Source organism: Lathyrus oleraceus, chromosome 6 (genome assembly GCF_024323335.1).
Source record: "Lathyrus oleraceus cultivar Zhongwan6 chromosome 6, CAAS_Psat_ZW6_1.0, whole genome shotgun sequence".
Taxonomy (NCBI): Eukaryota; Viridiplantae; Streptophyta; class Magnoliopsida; order Fabales; family Fabaceae; genus Lathyrus; species Lathyrus oleraceus.
Genome location: NC_066584.1, coordinates 462,628,102 through 462,653,109, shown reverse-complemented (window position 1 = coordinate 462,653,109; position 25,008 = coordinate 462,628,102). Strand labels below are relative to the sequence as shown.

The following is a 25,008-nucleotide window of genomic DNA, read 5'->3' as shown; positions in this document are numbered from 1 at the left end:
GGCAAAATTAGGGATTATGGCAAGTAACTACACCCGACTATGCCTGATCGTTGAAGCATCATAGCCAGTCATTTGGTTCATATTCATCATTCTCAACCAAAGACAAGAACACATTGGATTTTAAAGTTGGTAGAGGAGAGTAGTGGTCATTGTATTCAATGTAGCCCTTTTCCATGTAAATTACCATTTTTCAAACTTTGTAAAGATCCATGGAGTCTTTCCATTTGCAGACTATCATTCCATTAAATAAAGTTGATCCTTTATCCAATTATTTGCAATTCTTATTTGTTTATGTTTAATAAAATTGAATTTTTATAATGATAATTTTTTTAAATAAATAACTTAATGAATAAACATTTTTTAAATGATAAGACATTTTCTTTAGGAACTTTGAATTCGAAAAGGAATGTCAACAGAAATCCAAGAACAGTAAGTCTTGACGTGTGAAAGCATTGTTGCTTTCCCTGAGAAAATTGTTTGGTAATTTTATTTCCCCCAACAATTCATCATTTCTCCCCAAGCATGGTTGATGTTTGCTTCCCAATAGTTTAACATTTATCCCCGATGGAGATGATGTGTTGTTCTCTTTGTGGTCCATCATCTAGATGGAACCACTCCCCTTGAGTTATATCCTCATTGGGTTGAGTCTTGTTTGACCATTTCTTTCTAGTTTTTACCTAGATAGATCTTTTGGTCCCCAAGAGTTTATTACCCAGTAACTGGTAATATCCTTCTTAATGTTAAGTACTTTACTTGTGTTACTTTACCCCATAACTGGTAAAAAGTAATTTACTTCTTTGATTTCCCCTGCGGATTTGTTTTTGCTTCCTCAACGAGTTTATCCTTGATATGCTTATCTTAACCGGTGATGGATATTCTCTCTTTGGTCTTCTTCCTAGTAACTGGTAGTTGTAAATCCTATTTCTTTTTGGTGCTCTATCCTTGATATGTTCATCTTAATCGGTGACATATATTCTTCCTTTTGAATCTATCCTTGATATGTTCATCTTAACCTGTAATGAATATTCTCTATTTTCGGTCTTCTACCCAGTGACAAGTAGTTATGAATCCTTCATTCCCAGCAAGTCTATCCTTGATATGTTCACCTTAAACGGTAGCATATTTTCTTTGCGACGATTTTATCCTTGATATGTTCATCTTAACTTGTGACGGGTATTCTCCATTTTTGGTCTTCTGCCCAGTAACTGGTAGTTATAAATCATATTTCTTTTTGGTGGTCTATCCTTGACATGTTCATCTTAACCGATGACGAATTTTCTTCCTTCTTATTTTATCCTTAATATTTTCATCTTAACCGATGACAGATATTCTCTATTTTCGATCTTCTACCCAGTGACTGGTAGTTGTGAATCCTTCTTTCCCAGCAAGTCTATCCTTGATATGTTTACCTTAAACGATAACGTAATTTCTTTGCAGCGAGTTGATCCTTGATATTTTCACCTTAACCGGTGAAGAGTATTCTCCATTTTTGGTCTTCTTCTTAGTAACCGGTAGTTGTAAATCCTATTCTTTTTTTGGTGGTTTATCCTTGATATGTTCATTCTATTCGGTGATGGATATTATTCCTTCTGAGTTTATCCTTGACTTATTCATCTTAATCGATGACGAATATTCTTCCTTCTGAGTTTATCCTTGATATGTTCATCTTAACCCATGATGAATATTCTCCATCTTTGGTCTTTTACCCAGTAACCGATAGTTATAAATCCTTCTTTCCCAGCAAGTCTATCCTTGATATGTTTACCTTAACCGATAACTGTTTTCTTTGTGGCGAGTTTATCCTTGATATGTTCATCTTAATCGGTGACAAATATTCTCTCTTTGGTCTTCTTCCCAATAACTGTTAGTTGTAAATTCTATTTCTTTTTGGTGGTCCATCCTTGATATGTTCATCTTAACCGGTGACAAATATTCTTCCTCCGAAGTCTATCCTTGATATGTTTATCTTAACCGATGACGAATATTCTCTATTTTCGGCCTTCTACCCAGTGACAGGTAGTTGTGAATCCTTCTTTCCCAACAAGTATATCCTTGATATGTTTACCTTAACCGATAACAGATTTTCTTTGCGGCGAGTTTATCCTTAATATGTTCACCTTAACCAATAACGGGTATTCTCCATTTTTGGTTTTCTGCCCAGTAACTAGTAGTTGTAAATCATATTTCTTTTTGGTAGTTTATCCTTGATATGTTCATCTTAACCGGTGAAAGATATTCTTCGTTCCGAGTTTATCCTTGATATGTTCACCTTAGCTGGTTCGTATTTCTTCCTTCCGGGTAAATCCTATTTCTTTTTAGGTTTGTATTTCTTTGTGAAATTGAATTTCCTTTTGGTGTTTGGGTATTTTAGCTTTATTCTGATTTACGCCTTTCCCCAGTTTTTGTTTCTTGCGGTGTTGGTTTTAGCCCGATACATGCAGATTCTTTTTTCCCCAGTCCGAGTCTTTCCATTGATTTATTTTCATGGAAATCCCTCGTGTCTCCAGCAGTTTTTAAGTCATAGCTTGGCCTACACATAACTTTTATCCCCAGAGTCTTTATCTCCTCAGTGAGTTTTTCTTATGGAATGCATCGTGCTCCTATGGACTTTCAGTTTCTCCATATTCTTTTCTTTGGTGGCAATATATTCCCCATAAAGATTATTTTTGCATTCATATCATATGAATCATGAGGTCTCTTAGGGACCAAAATTTGTTTCTTATTGTTGTTATTTAAGTCCATTCTATCGCGTTGATATGAAGATTTTAACCTTCACATCCCCGGATAGAATGAACTTAAACAGGGGCAACTGTAAGACCCTAATTTTGGTGCCTAAGATCCCTCATTCCATCACATGACTTAGCATTGGCATTGGATCACATCTTGGTATCCTCCTCACCTATCATTCATTGGGTTTGCATTAGGAGAGATCACCAAGTATTTGTGTTTGTATCATACTTTATTTTTCTTTGTTTACTAACCAAAATACCAAAAATATGTCTAATGTAGCTTTTTTCCTTTTGTAGGTAGTGTGTGCATCCACCAGTGCCTCATCAAGCTCACATCTAGGTTTGAGACCCTCAATGCAAGAGATCCAGTTAGAAAAGCTCTACATTGGTTCTAAGCATAATATATGGATCCCCATGTTCATTATTTTAAATTTTTATCAAGAATTCATCAAGAGTTTGAAGTTTGTTTGTCAAGGAACCCCTAATTCATCTGAGTATCTTGTGTGCCTTCCTCATATAGTTTCTTCAATATTTGGCCAAAGATATCAAGGGATACTCCATTTTACATCATATTATGCATGTATGATTCTCCATGATCCCCAAAGAGCAAAATAACTTCAAGTTTGCAAGTTGGTTCAAGGAGGTTGACCTGAGAAAGTCAACTAGTCAAATTTAGGGTTCCCTAGACTCTATCTCCTACAAATTTTATCATATGAAAATGATTCCAAGAGAAAAATTACTCTTTATGAAACTCCAAACAACTTTCATGTTGGCATCTAGATCTAATTTTGCTTGGAAAGTTATTTTTTATGGTGAAAGATTATAGGCCATTTTGTTTGTACCCTAGATGGAAGGTCAACTTCCAAGAACCATAACGTGCTCAATTTTTATGATATGAGTACGATCCAAGTTTCATGATCAATTTCAAGATCTCTTATCCAAATTTGTTTCTTGTGAAATGTAAAATTCCACTCGCAAGGGCGTGTGCCATGAGGAAACATTGTAGGTCCATTTGGGTCATCATCATTGAGCAAGCAATTTTCCTCAACTTCTAAAATCCATAACTCTATCATGCAAGCTCCAAATGGTGTCCAGCTTTTTACCAAATTGAGTATGATTTAAATAGATACAACTTTGAAGAAGAAACCAAAGTCATTTGAAGCTCATAGCAAAAGTTATTCAAGGTGGAAAAATGGGTGATTTGACTTTTAACTTAGAAAATTTTCAAGTATGTTTGATTCCTCAAACTTCAAGGCCAGAATTCATCATGATCCAAGATTCAAATGACAAAATTCCCAACATCAAAGTTGTTCCCCTTAATGGTAGCTTTCCAAAGAGTCTAAGATCATTGCATTTGGATCAAAATTGAGGGACTTGTGCGTGACTTCTTTAGATGGCCCAACTTCACAACTTTTGAACTCAAATGTTAATCTCTTTTGCATGCTTCCATGTTATGATCTCAGCATCCATTGTGCATAAATTTGGAATGGATTTCATCATTATTTGGGTCTAAGCACATGCCCATGCCCCCATGCACACAACTTGCTTTTTTTGGATTGAAAATTTGAATGGTGTGGAAATGAATTATAGAGTCAATACATACATTACCATTGCATAAGAATTGGAAAAGAACATTGCCCAAGCTCTGCCTAACACTTCCATAGCCTCCATTGAAATAACACCTTGAAGATTTCTTTAAAATCGAGTTTTAGTTCAAATTCTCTTTGTGAACTAAAATTCCAAGGATTCACATCCTTTTTCATCTCAAACATCTCCTGAAAGCAAGAGGAAGTAAGACCAATTAGATTTGAATTGAGATCTAGCTCAGAATTCATCACCTGAAGGTGAAATTGCTACAACTTTCCTTCTTCGATTCTCCCTCACTTCTTCATCTTTTTTATTGATTTTTGGTTGCCTAAATTCCTAACAATGTAGGCAATAAGATTGAGTTGGTTTGAGGTTGAATCGAAGCAACTCATCTATAGAACCTTATTTTTCAACTCTACGTATTTTTTATATAGTGAGAGTTGGAGAAATTGGAGGTCAGATTCGAGATCCTGACATTTTTCTCTTCAATTTGATGTATGATTCAGAAATTTTGGTGACATTTTTTATGGACCAGTCTGACGAGGGTGACCAGAGAAGATGACCGGAGCTAGGACTCCGGTGGTGCGCTGGCTTTGTCTAGGCCATATGATCCTTGGTCCATTTTCTAATCTTGGCCTTCCATTTTGATTACCATCCATGTGCACGCATTGATTGGGATGCATGGTAGACTTGATGCGTGTGGCCATCAGATATGCCACCTCAATTAATAAGGGAGATCTGATGGCCCTTATTTTATTTATTTATTTGATTTTCTATTTTAATATTTTAAATAGCCTTTTTTTTATTAAATTCATTATAACTTCAATTTTAATCCAAAAAATATGGGATTTTCATCAAAAAATTTCAAATAATTTCCTCTTCCATTTTTTGAATTAAAGTCATTTTTTGGATTGAATTTGATATTTTTAGCGAAATTAATAATTTTTTACTTGTTTTTAATTGATTTGAAATACTTTTGACTTTTCAAAAATGCCAAAAAAAGTAGTCTAAGGTCATTTGACCTTGTTTGACCTACGATAAATCCCTTGGCCATTTATTTGGTGATTTGAATGGATTTTTTGAGGTTTTTCCCCTATTAAAACTTATTTTTCTTCACTTAAAAATTTAATTTAATTTGTTTAATTATTTTAAAATTTTGTTGAGCCATTTGATTGACTTTGTGTTGAATCATCTTCTATTTGTCCTTGATCTTGGTTGAATTGGACTTCAATTTGATCAAACTATTGGATTTAGGGGGTTGATGAAGTTTGAACTTCATCCCTCAAGATGAACAGATAGTATTGATCAAGTGAGGTTCATCCTTTTATCAATTTGGGATTATATTTCACTTCATATCTTGTTCTTCATCTTAATTCTTTCCCAATCCGTCCATGGCCAATGACTTCTCACAAGATCAAATGCTAGTTGATTCATCAATGACCTTGTGTCAGATGAATCAACATGAGCTTGATTGAGATAGGTCCATCCCATTTTATTTTTGTGTGTGGAATGCTTTAGGATCTTGGTTCTTTGTACCTTGTCTCTAGCGTGCATTAACACCAATATTATTATTGTCTGACCTCAGATAGTTGTGACTTCTACATAAGTCCAATTACGATTGCTTAACATATAGCTAAATTTGTCCCGAAGGCATAACATTTTTCTAAGTGAGAATGTAAGTCTCCCATTCCTCATGGTATTGTGTGAAGATTTGACCTCTTTTCCATTTATGAGAGATAGTGACATACTTGTTGATTTTATCCAAGTTGGAGCCTTTCTCATGAATGATGTCTAGGTTCATATCTTCATGCTTATGGGTGGATGGTTGAGTGTTCTCCAAAAAATAACTTGAACAATTACTTCTTCCAATAACACTCACTAACATTCTTTGTATTGACTTTATTTTAATGTCATTTACTTTAATGCAATTTAAATTCTTGCAATTTATCATTCATTATCATTCACATTTCTTGCAAGTTGTTTATGTTTTAGTCATTTTCACTTTGCTCACTTGAGTCATTTTATTTGTGGCATGAATTGACACAGTTCCACTTTTATTGGAACATGTTGCACATGTTCCCAATTATACTTACACTCCATCACATCAACAAAAAATTTCTATTTAAAAAGCCAAAACTCTTCATAAATTCCACACCTCTAGCCTCGTTACGTGAAATAGCAGCATGATGTACTTCTTCTGAATTATACCCTATTTATTCCTCTCATCAATATCTTTATCTTCCTCTATTCCAACAAGCCCAACTTCCTTGCTTTCAACCCCAAACCACCTCCAAAACCCTCCACTGAGACGGAAGATCTCACAGAAGAAGCAAAGAACCTAAACTATTATAATATGTAAAATGTACAATTATATTAACTCAATATGCACATCTTTTTGAATTAAATCAAGTACTTATATGGTTTTATGATAGTATTATTTACTATGTTTTAGGTATTTGATTGTTTAAAAGCCTTTGCGTGGATAAATGGCAAAAATGGCAGAAAAATGCTAAGTACTAAAGTAATGATGGGCGTCATGCATTCCTAGGTCAAAGACCGTCAACATAAAAAGTCAGAGAAATAAGAAAGGAACATCAATACACCATGAGAGACACACCATCGGTCCAGCTAACGTCCGTCATAGTCTACATTTGAGAATCATGTTGAAGAAGTTATGACACGAAGACCATCAGCCTAGCTAACACCCTTCATGATGTTAAAAGTCAGTTTTTAGCCCACACTCCTATAGTTAATTTCTCACTTTCAGCATTATCCCCACTCACTTTTCATGTTTTAAGTAATTTTCCTAATACACTTCCCTATAAATAGAATCATAGTTCATTTATTTTAGGATCTAAGCTTTGTTAGAGTAAAAAGTTACACTGTAAAAGCACTTATATCTCACATTGAGGTGTATTTGCAATTTTATTTTCTTACATCTTGGAACTTTGTCTACTTAATTGTTGTTTTAGTTTCTTTCCACCATTATTATTGCATTTATTTTCAATTTTTGTTGTTTTATTTCAATTTTACTGTACTGGATAAAGTCTCCATTCAAGCAAATTTTATTGAAGCAATTTCAGTTTTATTCATCATTACCGGTTTCATTTATAAGCTTTATTTTAATATGTTTAGTATAAACGCCATGAAAATAAATTATTTATTAATTGCATTTAACATGTCAGCTTAAGTCAGTTGAATTTGGAATGTGAGGATCGTCATACCAACGATACTCTAATGAATTGGATGTTAAACATTATACCGTGAATTGTTGTTAAATTTGAAAATTCAGTTTTTATTGTAAAATATTTGCTACGAAAGTAGATATAATGTGATGTCGGTTTGAGCTCGAAGGAGTGAAAAAAGTATCTGACTTTAGAAAACTCAAAAATTGATTTTTAAATACAGTGAAAATGCTTTTTCTAATTAATTCATAAATTACTAATTTTCAAAAAGGAATTTTAACCTTATAATCCGACACTCGAAAGCGGACATTTGTGAGTTTAAAATTCGATAATGGACACACGAAAGTTGACATTATCTTTAAATTAATTTTTCTACTAAAAATAAAGTTTAAATGAGAACTGGATATTCTCTAAAAGGAAATTCGAAACTGTAATTTGTACCACGCGAAAGCGGGCGATTACAGATTCATTTTCGTGTACCGAACACACGAAAGATAGCGGTAAATCTAGTTCCAGTTTTTCTCCTGAATAATATTTTCTTATTATAATAATTAACTGCAATTTATGTGAGTACTAATGGTGGACGAGAATTACATTTGGGTCTCTCATTATTGATATTAATTTTTAAACCGTCAATTTTTAATTACGCAAACAATTTGATTGCGTCGCCTTAGATAAACACAATAGTAATATATATTGGTAATATCGTAAGTTTGTTATAATGATGTATAAACTAAAGAATTTTTCATGTTTTAATTAATTTTCCCCTCAAACTAGTCAACGAAATCGATAGTTTTCTATGTTTCAAAAACCAACTTCAACAAGAAATGACTGAAAATGACAAACGTCCACTCAATGACTTTGCCGCCCCCTCTGAGGACGAGCCTCACTCAAGTATTGTTAATCTTGTAATTCAGGCTAACAACTTCTAGTTAAAACCCTCTATGGTGAAATTCGTGCAGTTGAACCAAATCTCTAGTAACCCAACAGAGGATTCGGACTTGCACTTATCGGTCTTCGTGCAATTCGTTGACACGTTAAAAATAAATGGAGTTGACCTCGATGTCATTTGCTTGCGTCTATTTCCTTTTCCCTAAGAGACAGAGTCTGAGCTTTGCTACAGTCTCTACTGTCAAATTCCATAACAACATGGAATGAGTTAAAGAAAGTGTTCCTTGCAAGGTACTTGCCACCTAGCAAAACTACACAGTTGAGGAACCAAATTACCTGTTTTAGGAAGATGGATGACGAGTTGTTATTCAAAGTGTTGGAGCGATATAAGGAATTGATGAGAGCATTTCCTCACCATGGATTAGAGAAGTGGTTAATCATTCATACATTTTACAACAGTCTTCTTTATAACACAAGAATGATTATTGATGTCACAACTAGCGGAGCCCTGATGAATAAACCTTTCAATGATGCTTATGCTCTGATCGAGAATATGTCTTAGAATCTTTACCAGTAGGGCAATGAGAACACTTTTGTAGAAAAGTAGCAACTGAAAAAAGGTATGTACAAAGTTAGTAGCTTCAACCATGAGAATGCAAAAGTCGATGCCCTTACTCAGAAATAATCTGAGTATTAATCCCACAACTACCATAGTTTTCGTGACTCCTAACTGCGAGATATGTGGAGTCCATGTACATGTCACTACTGATCGTCAATTATTAGCTGAACCAACCCCTGACTAGGTCAATTATGCGCAAGGAAACTCATATTCCAACACATACAATCCTGGGTGGAGAAATCATTCAAATTTCTCCTACAAGAAGAACAATGCCATGTTTTCTCCTAGTCCTGCACCTAATACTCCGCCTGATTTCCAAAACCAAAAAGAAGCCCATGTTGCTCCTACTGCCCCTAAAAAGTAAAACTTGGAACTAATGAAGGAGAACTTTATCTTGTCTCAAACTTAGCAAAACAAGGAATTCATGAATGAAAACATTCATACTGACAAGTTGATTAATCAATTGGCTAATAAAGTGGGTGTTATGTCCATCCTACACTAAAATGTTAGAGACCTAGATCTCTCATGTGGCCCAACAACAAGTAGCCAATGCTTCCCCAGTCGAAATATTTCTAGACCAACTACAACAAAACCCCAAGGGACATGCAAATGATAAAACCCTGCGAAGCGGAAAAGAGTTAGAGGGCCCTGTTGACAATAACGTTAGAAAGAATGATATAGGAAAGAGTATGGAAAAGAACACTAAGAAGGTGGTTGACAAGGAAACGGGGAAGGAAAAAATAACAGTTGAGAGAGATAATAGGCATACATCGAAGGCTAAGAAGGTAGATGAAAAAGAAAAGGAATGACCCTTGCAAAGTCAAAAATAGAGAGGAAATTTAAAATATTTGTTGAACTTCTAAAGAAATTCCTTATTAGAACCCCTTTTTCGGAAGCTATAACTCAAATGCCTTCAGATGCTAAGTTTTTGATGGAAATTCTAATGAACAAGAGAAAGATCGATGGTGATCAGACATCAACGCTCACTAAAGAGTGTAGTTCCATTATCCAAAATAAGATGCCACCCAAACTAAACGATCTAGGGTTTTTCTCAATTACATGTGTTATTGGATAGTATGTTAATGACAAATCCTTGTGTGATTTAGGAGCTAGTGTGAGTCTGATGCCTCTTTCTATCTACGAGAGGCTCAGTTTAGGAGAACTTAAGCCATCCAAGATGTCCCTTCAGTTGGATGACCAAAGGGTATCATTAAAGTGATTGAACAGTCAAACCGAAGGGTTTGTTTTCAGTATATTTGAACACAATAGTATTATCTCAACTCGAGTTGATCCAAAAGTTGTTAGTCGCATCTTCGTTGAGTCTTACAAATACGAGTCAAGTTCAGACATTAAGGTGTGATTTATCTGGGGAAAGACATGAAAATGGAAAATGTGTACCCATGGGAGTGAATGTTGAAGCTCAATATGCAAAATATCATAAAAACAATTGTTATTCCAACATCTACAATTCTGGTTAGAAAGACCACCCAAATTTCAAGTGGAGCAACAATCATATTTTGAATTCTAATCAAGAAGTACAACAGGTTCCTCAAGAACGACCTAGGAATACATCACTGATCAAGGAAGCCTCAACCAACTTCATGAAAGCCACTAAATCTAGTTTTGAACATGTTGGAAAGACTCAAGAAGAAATGCTTAAGATTCAGAGAGAAATGGCGAAAATTCAAGATACCATGGTGTTATACCCTCACTTTCATCCTAGCATATCATCTCATTCATTAGCATATCATCTCATTAATTATAATATCATCTCATACATTATCATATCATCTCATTAGCATAGCATTTGGTTCTTGGTTCTCAAGAATGGTTGATCATGAATAGAATGCAAGGCATTGGCAATTAGGGTTTCTTGACACCCTACCTTGTATCAAAGTGTGCAAGATGGACTTGAGAAGGTCTTGCTCTCAAGTAAAAATCAAGAGGAACAAAGTATCATAATCAAGTTACTCATCATGTAATTAGGGTTTCATAATGGTCATGGAGAGATTCGATTTGCTACATTAGTGCAAGTATGGTTCATGAGTTTATTTCCATGCCATACCATTCAAGCTTCAAGATATCATCATGTTTAATAAAGGATCAATCAATAATTACTTATTTAGTCCTCAAATTTTCATCATTATGCCTTGGTCTTCAAGAAATTGTCAAAGAATACAAGTTAGTGCATGGTTGTTTGGCATAGTTTCCAAGTTTGGCCTACCATTTTGTCCAAACACCATAACTTTCACATTTATCAACTTTTTGGATATCTACTTTGAGCCAAATTTCACAAATTGAATCCCATACAACTTTGTTTCAAGAATCAAACCCTAATTAAATCTCTAAAGATCTCAAATTTTGAATTGGCCAAGACAAGTAAAGCTGCAAAGGCAGACCCAAAACCATGTCATGACCACTACTTTACACCTATGCCATTTTCACCTAAAATCACCTTTTGCCTTAGTTCTTTTTGAACTTTGTTAAGATCATGGCGAGGATTGTTTGGCCTAAGTTTGACCTAAAATTCAAGAGCCAATTTCCTTTGGCCCAAGCCTAAACATGGTGGTATGCCAAGCTGTGCGCATAGATCAGACCAAGCTAAGTAGACATACACCTTTACTCCAAGTCACCAAAACTTTATGCATTCAATCCCAAGCAATCAAGGTTTATGCAGAAGCATTTTGGAAGCAACAATTATAGGCCCAAATATAAAAATGGTACAAGGCATGTGCAACAAAACAAATGAGTATTACAAAATACCAATTGAAACAAAACACGGGCCCAAGCAAATGCCAAAATTCAGATTATTTCTAGAAGAGTTAGGGTCCATAAATGATTGGAAAATATTCCTCTTTGTGTAACATGAAATGAGCAAAGGATTATATACATACACTCACGTGCCAACTTATCAACCCGTAGCGAGCAAGTTTTCATTTTCACTTTTCGAATTCACACGATTACTCCATAATTTCACACGTATGAATCACCTACACCTAGCCTTTAAATAGAGCACTGTTCTCCACCATTTTCCCAAGCTTGGATAACCACTAAAATAATGCAATTTTTCCTCTACTACTCGTGAAAAACTACTTAACCGTTGCATTGATTTAAACACTCACCTTCAGAAATCTCTGCCCAAAAAGCTTCACCTCATTCCCCTGAAGCTTTTCCAACCGATAACACGACTTCAGACCGCCTGAATCGTGCTATCCAAGTCCATCGTTTTCACCTCATTCCTTCAACTTCTTGATACGAGTTGGTTCGTATTGGTTCACTGAAGCAAAGCCCTCAACCCTTATCCATTTATATTTGATTTTCACCATTTAATGTTAAAATTATGGTTTATATGATTTCTGGTTTTTGTTCAAATTCTCCATGCTCATAGTCAATCAATGGCTCTGAAGCATGGAGGGAGGGATGATGAAGTGAGGATATGTTGAAGCACTTTTGTTTCAGTAAAAGTGCTTCCCTCCGTTTTCAGTTGGCTGGAGGTTGAAGACGATGGAGTCTTCCCTCCGTTTTCGAATTTTTGAATCCAAATTTGATTCAGACCAATTAGATGTTGTCATGTTTTATATTTAAAATTCAATTATGTTTGAACTTTATGTTACTCATGTTCCGTGTGCGCGCGTGTCATCTTTATTTTGATCTGTCCATTCACTTGATTGGTCAAAGTCATTCAATCTAGAGGTCGTGATTTTCTTTTAGCCTCTTATTCACGTGTGTTTAATTCTCATCACACAGTTTTGATTGTGTGATGGACTGCGTTGACCCTTGGTTAACTCTGACCCACTTTTGGGCTGCAACGCCTTTGGCCCTGTTGGGTTTACTTTTTGAACACCCTTTTTTCAATTTGCCCCCTTTCACAATAATTATTTTATTTTCTTTATTTCTTTTATTTTCTTTTTAATTGTTTTTTAATTGATTTTATTTTATATTTTTTTATGGTGATATTAATTCTTGATTTTATTTTTTTCATCCATTTAAATATGTTTTTGCAAAATAATAATTAATATTATTTGGCAATTTAAATTGATTTTTATTTGTATTTTAATTGATTTTTTCTTTCATATATTTTGATTTTGGCATTTAATGATTGATGAGGTGATCATATTTTGAATCTCTTGATTTTTGAGGAGTAGTCATTAAAGATTGATTCAACCTTCTTTGATGCAAACTTGTTGATGAATGATCATTTGATCATTCTTGATAATTTGCATCAAAGATAGGTTATCTCTTATTGGATCATGCTTTGATTCTTTAGATGGTTAGTAGGTGATCCCTACATGATTGCCCTAGCTTCCCTTTTCATCATCATCCCTTTTCATCATCATCCCTTTTCATCTTTTGTTTTTACCCTTTGTGTTGCATTTGTTTTAGGAGACTAACTTTGTGTTAGTTCTTTAACATGCCAATCACATACATTGTTAATGATCGACCTTAAAAAGGCGTGACTTCTACACAAGTCCACTTACGATTGCTTAATATGGCGCTAAATTGTCCCAATGTGATAACATTGTTCATTAACCCCAATTCAATATTTATTGACTTGTTGACTTTATCTTATTGTCATTTATTTCATGCTTTTACTTTCAAGCACTTTACTTTTATGTTCATCATCATCAAATTTACCTCATACATCCTTCACTTTATGCCATTTTATTTCTTTTCATTTCTTTATTGTTTTGCATAATCAAAAAGACCAAAAACATGATAAAATGAAAAGACCATAAGATGTATCATTTGTGACCTAACGTTGGACTTAGAGGACTTATTAGGACCCTCACATTTGAACCTTGAGATTATGGCATTTAAACTATTGTTTTGACTTATTGTTTCATCTTATACTTGCAATCTTTTTTTGTGATAATGGCATTCATACCACTACCCTAGCGAGATATGTTTTGAGTCTATTGTCCACTTGTTAGCTTAGGCCACTTTGTACACAAAAGGCTTTCTCTTGGGCTACCTTACAACGAGATCCTTTATTTCTCGCATTATTCTCCTTGTAATTTTCCATGTACCCCTCTCCCTTTGGTTGTAATTTTCTTCGTTGTTTTCCTTTTGATCTCTTAGGAATTAGGTCAACCTCACCATTTCAAAATAATAAGCAATAAACCCTTGATCCAACGTCAAGTGACATTTTTCTCAATCAAATTCAAAACACAATAAAAATACGAATAGAATTGCGCACCATGAGCCTTAAGTGGTGAATAATGAGTGAGAATGGAGCTTTCCTATCCTCACTCTGAATATTTTAGACATAAGACGTTTGGCTTGCTAGTTGGAAATATTCACCTCTACCCATAGTCTTTAGTGCAATTCTAATAAAAAATAATCTCTTTTCAAAATCCAAAAAACAACACCAACTCATTAATCTCATTTTTGCGCCATTGGGCGTCACTCTGAAAACCCATTTTCAAGGTAAAAACAGCTAGCAAACAATCATTTTCTACCCCGAACTACGGAGCTCTGATTCTTCATTTCATGATGATGATACGTAGGCACAAGGGCCCCAATCCTTGGAGAGCACACTAATAAAAAGATAAATCATTTTCTCTTTTATAAAATAAACTTTTAGACAATGACATCCATTCATGTAGATAACCTAGATGGTTTCCATCGAGTACGATGGATGTGAGGGGCGATAATACATTTCCCTTGCATATCTGACTTCCAAATCCTAATTTGATAGCGAGAAAAAATTTATTTTCTTTAGAGGGTCTTATCGATGTTTTCCCTTTCCTATTTTGGAATAAATAAAATCTGATGGGGACTCTTGTTGTAGTCATTTTTCACGTAGCGACAATTGGCGACTCTATTGGGAACCGAACCCAAAATCTCTGGTTTCCCTAAGCAAGTCAAGTCTAGTCTAACTTATCCTTTCGCATGTTTGGGTGTTTATCTCTTACTTTATCTTGCTATATTTTTTTCTCCTCTTTTTCTATTAACATTATATCATCTACTACATGGCTTTTTGGTGCTACGGTTGGATGGGTACTTTGATTGCAAGAAACCTTGATGGAAAAACTCTCTACCTGTGTCTAGAGACTAAACTTAAGATATGAGAGGTTGAGTAGTATGGGACACCGAGAAGTTTTTTTGTAAGGGTCGATACGAGAACCTCGCTTAGAGTAAATTCTTTTGAGGATATTGACGATAATCAAGCTTTTGGCGTAAGCGTCAGTGTTTTCATTGGGATCCTTGACTCTAATGACCTTTGTAAATGATCATAAAAGGCCTTATAAAAGGAATCATATTTTTAGACCTACTTGTTACTATTATAAAGAAAAATGGAAGAGTTCCTTGAAATTGTACTTGTCATCATCAAAAAGGGGGAGAATGTGAAGAATAATTCTTCTTGTTCTTGGTTATAGTTATGATGAATATAAACACATCAACAAAAAGAAGTCAAAGCCTGAAAACTAGAGCAATAAAGTTCAAATGATCATAAGCTTTGGAAAGTCAATGGAAGAATAAAGATGGTTGAGTATTCTTTACAATTAAAGTATATATATCTTGATTGCTTAGAATTATCATAATCGTTTCATCTTGATGCATAAAACTCTTTTTGATAACTTATGTTCATGAACCATAACATTTCTTAAAGTATTTTTCATTTTTACATAAGGTGTAACCGGTTACATAATGTTATTAACCAGTTACGAGAACAAAATTTTAGTTTTTTTAAAAAATGTATCAGGTGTAAAGGGTTAAGCAGTTTCTGTTAATGAGTTAACATTAACCAGTTAACAAAAACCTTATAACCGGTTACATAAACAAAATATTTCAATTTCTGTGAAAACGCTTTCGTTGTAACCGGTTACGATTATGTGTTAACCGGTTACCACTTAAGTAGTGATACTTTTTCATGAAAAAATTGATTCCAACATTTTTCATCTTTCATACGTCAATCGTTGCAATGTTTCATGAATATACACACTTCAGAAGGGTATATATATATATATATATATATATATATATATATATATATATATATATATATATATATATATATATATTATATATATATATATATATATATATATATATATATACACACACACACATGTGGTTTCAGTTTTTCAAAAAGAGACTCTTAGACACTAAACTTTATGTTACAAAAGAGATTCTTTGATATACAACCTTAACATATTATAATCCAAACAAATTTCTAAACTTTTAAATATGAGACGTTGTGCATGAACTTTCATACATATTCATTCATGTTATTCTAAGCACTTAGGTGTATATATTTGGATTGTGATACAAAGAGAAAGTCAATTAATACATAATTGATTTAAGAGCTATATTTTAAGTTAGAATCTTAGATTTGTGTACACCTTGTTGTCTAGGATTGTTGAAAACAAGAGAGTGAAAAAATGATTATTTTATTTTTCTATTGTGTTGCTTATGTCAGAAGATTGTAGGATATGTCTTGGTAGAAGACTTGTACAAATATCTAACGTAGTGGAAAATCTCTCACAAGGAGTAAGGGGATTGGATTACTCTTGGTTGAAAAGAGGAACTAGTACATATCGTTATTTCCTTTACTTTCTGCATTTATTTTTCAGTATATTTACTTTCATATTAGTTCTGAAAAGAAAAAAAAATCAGTGCTAACGCTTCAAATCGAGAAATTTTTCAATAAATCGAATTCAATCCCCCCTCTTAGAGACTGCACATAAACTTACATTGTGATGGCGATGCAACTTAACACCGTCATGATGAAGCGATTTCCTAAAACGCTTTTGCAGCTTTAAAAAGAGAATTTTATTATTTTTTCATGTGTTCTAAATTTTTAGGAGAAAGTGACGCCAAGAGAAATTTTTAGTGCGATTTTGGAGTGCTTTAGAGCCATCGAAGAGAGATTTTTTCATAGATTTCTTTGATCATGTCTTAAGAGATGAAATTAATTGTACTCTGTTAAATCATATGAATGTTTTATGTTATATGAATAATTTCACCTTATAATCGTTATTCAATTGTTTTGTTCTTAATGCTCTTTATGTGTTTACGAGCTCACAAAGTGAAATTAGGTGAGTCTAAATTATTGACCGTAAGTCTATCGATCTGAATTAGAGCAAATTGTTCAACTTAATAATTAAATTAGGATATGTAATTATATATCGGGTTAGAGAATTAATGAACTTAGATAAACTATTTTAACTTCGAATTAATGAATTTCGAATTAATGCAGTGGAAGATAGTGACTACACTAAAAAAATTATATGAGAAACACAAATTCTATATGACTTTATAATGACGCCCTTCATCATATATAGGAAAGAGAAATTAAAAAAGTTAGAGAGAAGGAATAGTAATAAATAAATACTAAAGGTATATTAAAAAATATTTATTAATGTTCTATTAGAATGATAAAATCATGATTTACTAACTTAATCAAAGGTGCAAAATTCTCAAGATATATTTCCAAGTGAATGGCGAGTTAGAACGTCTGATGATGAACATAATCATGATTTACTAACTTAATTAGAGTGCAAAATTAAATCCAATTCTTCTTTCAAATGTTTAGGTACACATTTATTTTTTTAAATTCATTTAATTTTTAATTTTAATAAGGTTATGTATATTTGTTACTAATTAACATTAATTTTTTTACTTACTTGTTTTTTGATATTGGAATATACTGTTGATATATTATGGATCGGTAGAAATTAAAGTTGATGATTGAAGATTAAATCGTATTTTATTTAAGTTTATTTTTTTAATTTTATCAAAATATTTGAATCTTTGTATTTAATATTTAAATTGAATATAAATTTTTTATTTGAATTATTTTAGTTATTATTTTATTTTTTCAATATTTTATTATTAGTTTATTATTAATTTTTTAACTTTTTTATTTAATTTATGAACATGTATAAATTATGTATAAATTTGTATTATAAGAGAGAAAGTGGGTGAATAAATTATAAGTTATTTTAAGTCAACTTAATAATTACACATATTTAATTTTTATTTTTAATATAATAAAATTATAATTAAAGACCGTTTAATATTTCTTATCCAATGCTCCGGAGCACTGGTCAGCAGAAACCTTATTTTTTGATGTTGGACACCACTTTTCCCATTTCTCTTAGTATTTATTTGACTCTGAGTTGATCATTAAATCAATAATAAAAATGATAAATATTTATAAAAAAAACTTAAATTTCTAGACAATTTCTAATTAAATAAATATTATATTAAAGAAAAAGTAACAATTAAATTTTTATAGTCAAATTTTTTTTGGTCTATATTTTTATAAAATTACATTCAACTATTTAAATTCATTTTGCTTCAATTGTATTTTGTTAACCAATGTTTTCCAATGTTTTAATTTTCTAAATTCTTAAAATATTCTACAAAAACTCATTATTCTTTCCAAAGAAAATACAGGTAGAGAAAATCATGGCACAAGAGAATAACTTAGACAATGGTGAAATCAAACGAACCGGTATGTATCTTAATTGCAGTGTGATAAAAACTATATAGATCAATTAGTATGTTAATATTTCTTGTTTCTTTTCTTCTCATTGTGACATGTTATAACTAGTATGATTATGATTTATGAAGGAACATGGCTAACTGCAAGTGCACACATAGTGACAACTGCAATAGGATCTGGAGTGCTGTCATTGGCATGGGCTGTTGCTCAGTTGGGATGGATTGGAGGGACTGCTGCTCTCATAATCTTCTCTCTCGTCACTCTCCTCACTTCCTTTCTCATGGCTGATTGTTACAGGTATCCTGATCCTCTTCATGGGAATAGAAACCCAACCTACATGAAGATGGTCAAAACTGTTCTAGGTATCCTGATAACTCATGCGCAACGTAGAATAAAAGCACTGATTTTTTCTTTTATAGTTGATTATTGCATTGTACCCTTTCTATCTCTTTTTCTCAGGAGGAGTTCAGTACAAGTTTTGTGGATTGGCTCAGTACACAAATCTTATCGGTTGTACAATTGGTTACACTCTCACAGCAGCCATAAGCATGGTGTAAGAACCTAATAAATCTTACTTAAACCCTTTTTTTATAATTATGAACCATGATAGTAATAATACTTGTTTGTTTATGAACCAGGGCAATGATAAAATCAAATTGCTTTCATAAGTTTGGCCAACAAGCAGACTGCAATATATCCAATAATAAATTTATGGTCTTCTTTGGAATTACAGAGATTTTTCTAAGCCAAATCCCAAATTTGCATGACCTTTCATGGCTCTCTATTCTTGCTGCAATCATGTCTTTTGGCTATTCTTTCATAGGAGTTGGACTCTCCATAGCCAAAATTGCAGGTTAGGCATGTCTTTTTGTTACAATTGATGATCGAAGTGAAAATCTTAGATCTTTCATTGGTGTTCTTGCTGACCGAGGTGATAGTTGTTTTTCACACCGCCCAGCCGTCCTCTGTGAAAAGTAACAGATTTACCATAACACCATACGTTATTCAACCGATGTGAAAACTCTATTCCACCTGATGTAAAATGTATTTTATGTAGTAGAGTTTTGTTTAGTTTTAATGTAACAAACATGTGAATGATTTGTTTTGTTTTTGACATATATAGAAAAAGGACACCATGTCAAGACAGGCCTTACAGGACTTGTTGTTGGAGTGGAAGTGACAAGGACAGAGAAGGTGTGGAATATCTTTCAAGCAATTGCAAACATAGCTTTTGCATACACTTTCAGCACTGTCATTGCTGAGATAGAGGACACGTTAAAACCAAGTCCACCGGAAAATCAAGTCATGAAGACAGCATCACTTATTGGAATCACAAGCAGCACAATCTTGTACGCATCATGTGGTCTTGTAGGTTATGCAGCGTTCGGGAACGAGGCACCTGGAAACTTTTTAACCGGATTTGGTTTTTATGAACCGTTTTGGTTAGTTGACATCGGTAATCTTTTCATCATTATTCATCTAGTCGGAGCCTATCAGGTATATGCACAACCTGTATTTTCTATTGCGGAAAGTTGGGCTAATACGCGTTGGCCACAGAGCAAATTCATGACAAAAGAATACAATGCAAGAATTCCTTTGGTTGGTACATGGAGAATAAACATGTTCAAGTTGATATGGAGGACAATATATGTTGTATTGACAACATTGATTGCTATGATATTTCCATTCTTCAACAACATTGTAGGTTTGATAGGAGCTCTAACGTTCTTTCCCTTGACTGTGTACTTTCCAATAGAGATGTACTTGGTGCGATCTAAAATGCCAAAGTATTCTCTTGAATGGATTGGGATAAGACTGCTAGTTGGCGTGTGCTTGATGGTCGCTCTCATTGGGGTCATTGCATCAATTCAAGGGATTATCTTAGGGCTTAAGACCTATAAGCCCTTTAAATTTTAACTAAGTTCATCGAAGTTTTAAATCAGTTATAAGTGTTGGACATTGGAAGAAATTTGGTTGTGAACCGATGTAAAATTATTATAATAGAAATGTCCTCTTTTTCCTATTTTGTTAAATACTCTCTCCATTTTTTAGTGAGGGCTTTTGAAAACAAATATGTTAAATTTTAAGTCGTTTAACAATATCAATAATCATTCATGTTAATTTTTTTTCTTATACTTCTAATTATTTATTATTCTATCTTTTTTAAATCTTAAATTTATCTTTCTCATATCATTAATAAACGATAATTTTATAAAATATTTTATAATTTTTAGTTTTTGTATAAGAATTATTAGATTTAGTTAATAGGTTTGAAAATGTCAAAACAATTTATGATAAAAAAACGGAGGTAGTAAATAAATAAAGTGTTTTTACTATGTAATATTTTTATGAGAGTTCGAATAACGTCGCTAGCATCAATGAACTAAATGTCCAAAACTCATAAGAGACATTGACATTTCATTTATACCTATAATAGGAATGGTAATGGGTGGGGCTGAGATTTATCCCCATCCTCAAATCTGTTGGAAATTTTCCTAATTCCCGATGTGAAATTTCACCAAATTTTGGAGAATTCTGAATCAATCTTGATGAATAAGAATCATTCTTTCTGATTTATTACTCTTCTTGTTCTTCACTCTTCACTTAAATGAATCAACCACACATTGGTTGCAAGATGATTCGCTGCATAACGATTATTGAGAGAAGAAAGAAAAGATGAATTGGAAAAGAAAGGAGAAATTAGGGTATTACATAAAAGGAAGAAGAAGAAGAATTTCTGCAGAGTTTCTCTCTGCTTTTCACACTAAAATTTTATTCAACTATGCAACTGCAAGTTATGTAATGTGTTACAATCAATGATAGGCGACCTCCCTATTTATAGGCTGAGACTGCTTGCACACCAAGCAATCTCCAACTAATCTAACTAACTCAACTAACAAATAAAAAATAAAGCTAAGTCTAAGGTTTCTGTCGAAGACACACTTCTTTCAATATTTTGACATCTATTACAAATTCGACACAGAGCATTTCGACATCTGTTGTCTATGTCAAAATGATGTTTTTACACAAACAATTACATTCTCAACACACCACCTAATTCATCGTGTCTAATCTATCTATGTTCATCATAGATCTTAATTTCTTGAGCACTTTGACATGCACTCCTTTCGTCATGATGTTTGTATTTTGATTCTTAGTTCTGTAGTGTTCCAAGTTCTACTTCGCTTTTGCCACTTGTTCTCAAAGATAACGGAACCTCATTTTGATGTATTTTCTTCTTCCATTTGCTATCAGTTTCTTCATCAGATTGATATTAGACATGTTGTCAATTTTCATGGTAATCGCTCCATGATCCTTCCCTGTAATTTCTTTGACCAAATTCAAGATCCATGTTCTTGACATACGTAAAGAGAAGTATCTATGTACACTACTTGACACGATAAAAATGCTACTAGTGGTTCTTTTCTTGAATTCTAAGCAATTGGTGCACCATCTAGCATAAACACGTAGCTAGGTTTGCATTTTATATCCCAACATCACTACACCAACTTGAGTCGGTCTAATCCACTAGCTTGAATTTTTTTCCTTCATCAGCTGCAGGAAATAAATTTCATTGTCAAGAGTTCCTTTCAGATGCCTTAGTATCCTCTCCGTAGTTGCTAGGTGTGATACATTTAGCTTCTGCATGAATCTTCTCACCATACGTACACTATGCTATATTAGGCCTTGTGTGACATATCAAAGTGATCCAATGAGTCTTCTATACTGCGTTGAATCGACATCATCTTCATTTATGTTTTTTGATAGTTGCAATCTAGGTTCAGTTGAAGTCGAAGTTGGGTTGCAATCTTGCATCTCAAATCTCTTTAGTATTTCTCATGCATATCTTCTTTAGTGCATAATTAAGCCTTTACAACTCTTGTAGAATTCGATAGCAAGGAAGTATGAGAGATTTCCTAAATCTGACATTTCATACTCCTCACTTAAGTCATGTTTGAAGTCTTCGATCTCTTCCTTACAACTTCCTATTACCAATAGGTCATCGACATATTATGAGTAATTCATTATTGCTTTTTCTTACATCCATGCTCAGTTGTACACTTCACAAATTCCTTCTCCCTTAGAAACTATTTATCTTCTCATTCCAAGCTCTTCGAGCTTGCTTAAGTCCATACATGGCTTTGTGTAACCTTTATACTTTACTTTTTTCACCTTGTTTCATAAACCCAACTGGATGTGCGTCATAAAATTCTTCATCTATAGGGCCATTAGAATGCACATTTCACATTCATTTGGAACATATGCCAGTTGTTCATATTTTCTAGACCAACAACTAACCTAATTGCTTCAATCCTAGCAACAGGTGCAAAAACTTCTTCGAAGTAGATTCCTTCTTTTCGAAGAAATCCTTTCTACAGAAGTCATGACTTGTGTCGAGTTACTTCTCCTTTGGGATTCAACTTCATCTTGTATACCCCATTCACGTTGATTTCCTTCTTGCCTTGAGGAAATAAGTGATCAAGTGTTATTGACTTCGATGGACTTCAGTTCCTTATTCATTGCTTTCACCCAATTCGAATCATTCAATGCCTCAACTGCATTGACTGGTTCGACATCTGCGTAGAAAGCATAGTGTACCAACTCACCTTTATCATCGTCCACATCATCTAATGTATCATACATTCTTGCAGCCTTGCAGGCATATGTCTGGTTCTTTGAGGTCTTCTTGTGCTTGCTTTACCTCTGACTTCTTCTTGTGGAACTTCTCTTTCGACTTCACTTACTGGTTCTTCATATAAGATTCTCACTTAATCCTTCTTGACATTTTCGGCCCAATCCCATTCCATAATCTCATCTATGATCACGTCCCTAGTGATCATTACTGGCTTATTCAATGGGTCGAACAACTTGTATTCTCCAGTCGAATGATATCCTATCAAGATCATTTCACTTGACTTTTCATCAAGTTTTCTTTTCAACTGATCAAGCATATGTTTATATGCTATAGATCCAAATACCCTCAGATGACTCAAGCCAGGCTTGACACTCGACCAACATTCTTCGGGTGTGATTCCTTCTAGCTTCTTCATTAGACATATTTTCAGTATGCATGTTGCAGTTGACACAACTTCTCCCCAAAATTATTTGGGTAAAATGCTTGTCTTCCAACATACTTCTCACCATGTTGATGATGGTTCTATTCATTCTTATTGAAGTTTCATTTCAGATAATGTGTTGAAGTCTTTTGAAACATATTCTACACCACCATCGTCCTCAGAATCTTGAGTTTTTAACCACTTTGTCTTTCAACCAAAGATTTAAACTTGGAAAATACCTTGATCACTTAACTTTTCTTCTTGATCATGCAAGTCCATAATTTTTGCTGATATCATCTATGAATGTGACAAAGTATATGTTACCTCTAATCGAATATACCTGGATATGACCACATACATTAAAGTATATGATTTCAAGAATAGCCTTCGACTTGCTTCTTGCATCCTTGTTGAAGTTGTTCTTGTGTTGTTTCTCCTACACACATTCCTCACACACTTCATTTGGAATTTCATTTTCTGGTAACCTTGAAACCATATTTCTTATTTTCATATCTCTGATGTCTTTGAAATTTAGATTACCAAGTCTATAGTGCCATATACATTCATCCTTGGTTGCTGAAGTCACAAGGAACTTGTGTTCCATCACATTAAGTTCAATCCTGAAGGTTCCTTCGACATTAACATTCCACCTGAGTCGAGAACTCTCATCATCTCGTTTTCGATCAACATTGTGTAGTTCTTTTTTATCAACTTCCCTGTGCTGAGCAAATTAATTTTCATGTCTGGTATATACAATACATTGGCAATTTCAAAATTTTCAAAACCCTTGTGTAACTTGTTGATCAAAGAAAATGAACTCAACTTTAATAAAAATTTCCTAAACTCTTTTTCTATCATAAAAGATAAATTGACAACCACTCCAGTAATTGTGTCTCCTAATTGGAATCTATCTTTTGAAATTATGTGTGATGCAAGCGATTATGCGGTTGGCGTAGTTCTTGGAAAAAGACATGCAAAATGTTTTCATGTAATTTACTACGCCGGCAAGGTTTTAAATGATAAACAAATAATTACATCACCACTAAAAAAGAATTGCTAGCGGTAGTATTTTCTTTGGAAAAAAATTTCCCTTCTTTGATTGGTTCCTGATCGGTCACCATTTCCATTGAATTCCCACCATTAATCTGACGTATTTTTATCACTTTGGTAAGATTTGTGTTTGTTTATAGTTGTTTCAGAGTCATTTATCATGTTTTGTTAGTTTGGTATCGCATTTCATTTTATTACATGTTTATGTCAAAAAGGTCTCTTTTACGCTTCGTTTTGGTAGTGTTATTGTTACAGGCCGTTGCACAGGTTTAAAAGCACTAATAGTGGAGTTAGGGATACTCAGAAAGGCAAAAATATGAAAATACAGCAGTTCAACACGGGCACCTGTGTGCCACAACACTGTCCGTGTTGTTGGTCAGGCAAAAAAAACAGAGAGTTAACACGGGCACCCGTGTGTAGGAACACGGCCCGTGTT

The 25,008-nt window shown here is 33.6% G+C and overlaps 1 protein-coding gene across 1 annotated transcript; it reads left to right on the top strand.

The window, feature by feature from the left end:
- The first annotated feature begins 18,346 nt into the window (after nt 1-18,346).
- Nucleotides 18,347-20,488, top strand: LOC127092005 (amino acid permease 6). The gene is made up of 5 exons (XM_051030771.1): nt 18,347-18,474; nt 18,594-18,827; nt 18,925-19,018; nt 19,104-19,318; nt 19,589-20,488. Exons 1-5 carry the CDS (start codon nt 18,429-18,431, stop codon nt 20,380-20,382), a joined length of 1,383 nt encoding a protein of 460 aa, XP_050886728.1. The 5' UTR covers nt 18,347-18,428; the 3' UTR covers nt 20,383-20,488.
- Nucleotides 20,489-25,008: the final 4,520 nt, after the last annotated feature.

Bases quoted from the DNA above. Each gene is read 5' to 3' on its own strand.
- LOC127092005 (XM_051030771.1), top strand. From the start codon at position 18,429: ATGGCACAAGAGAATAACTTAGACAATGGTGAAATCAAACGAACCG. The intron at 18,475-18,593 runs GTATGTATCTTA...TGATTTATGAAG, and splicing joins TGGTGAAATCAAACGAACCG to GAACATGGCTAACTGCAAGT. The intron at 19,319-19,588 runs GTTAGGCATGTC...TGACATATATAG, and splicing joins CTCCATAGCCAAAATTGCAG to AAAAAGGACACCATGTCAAG.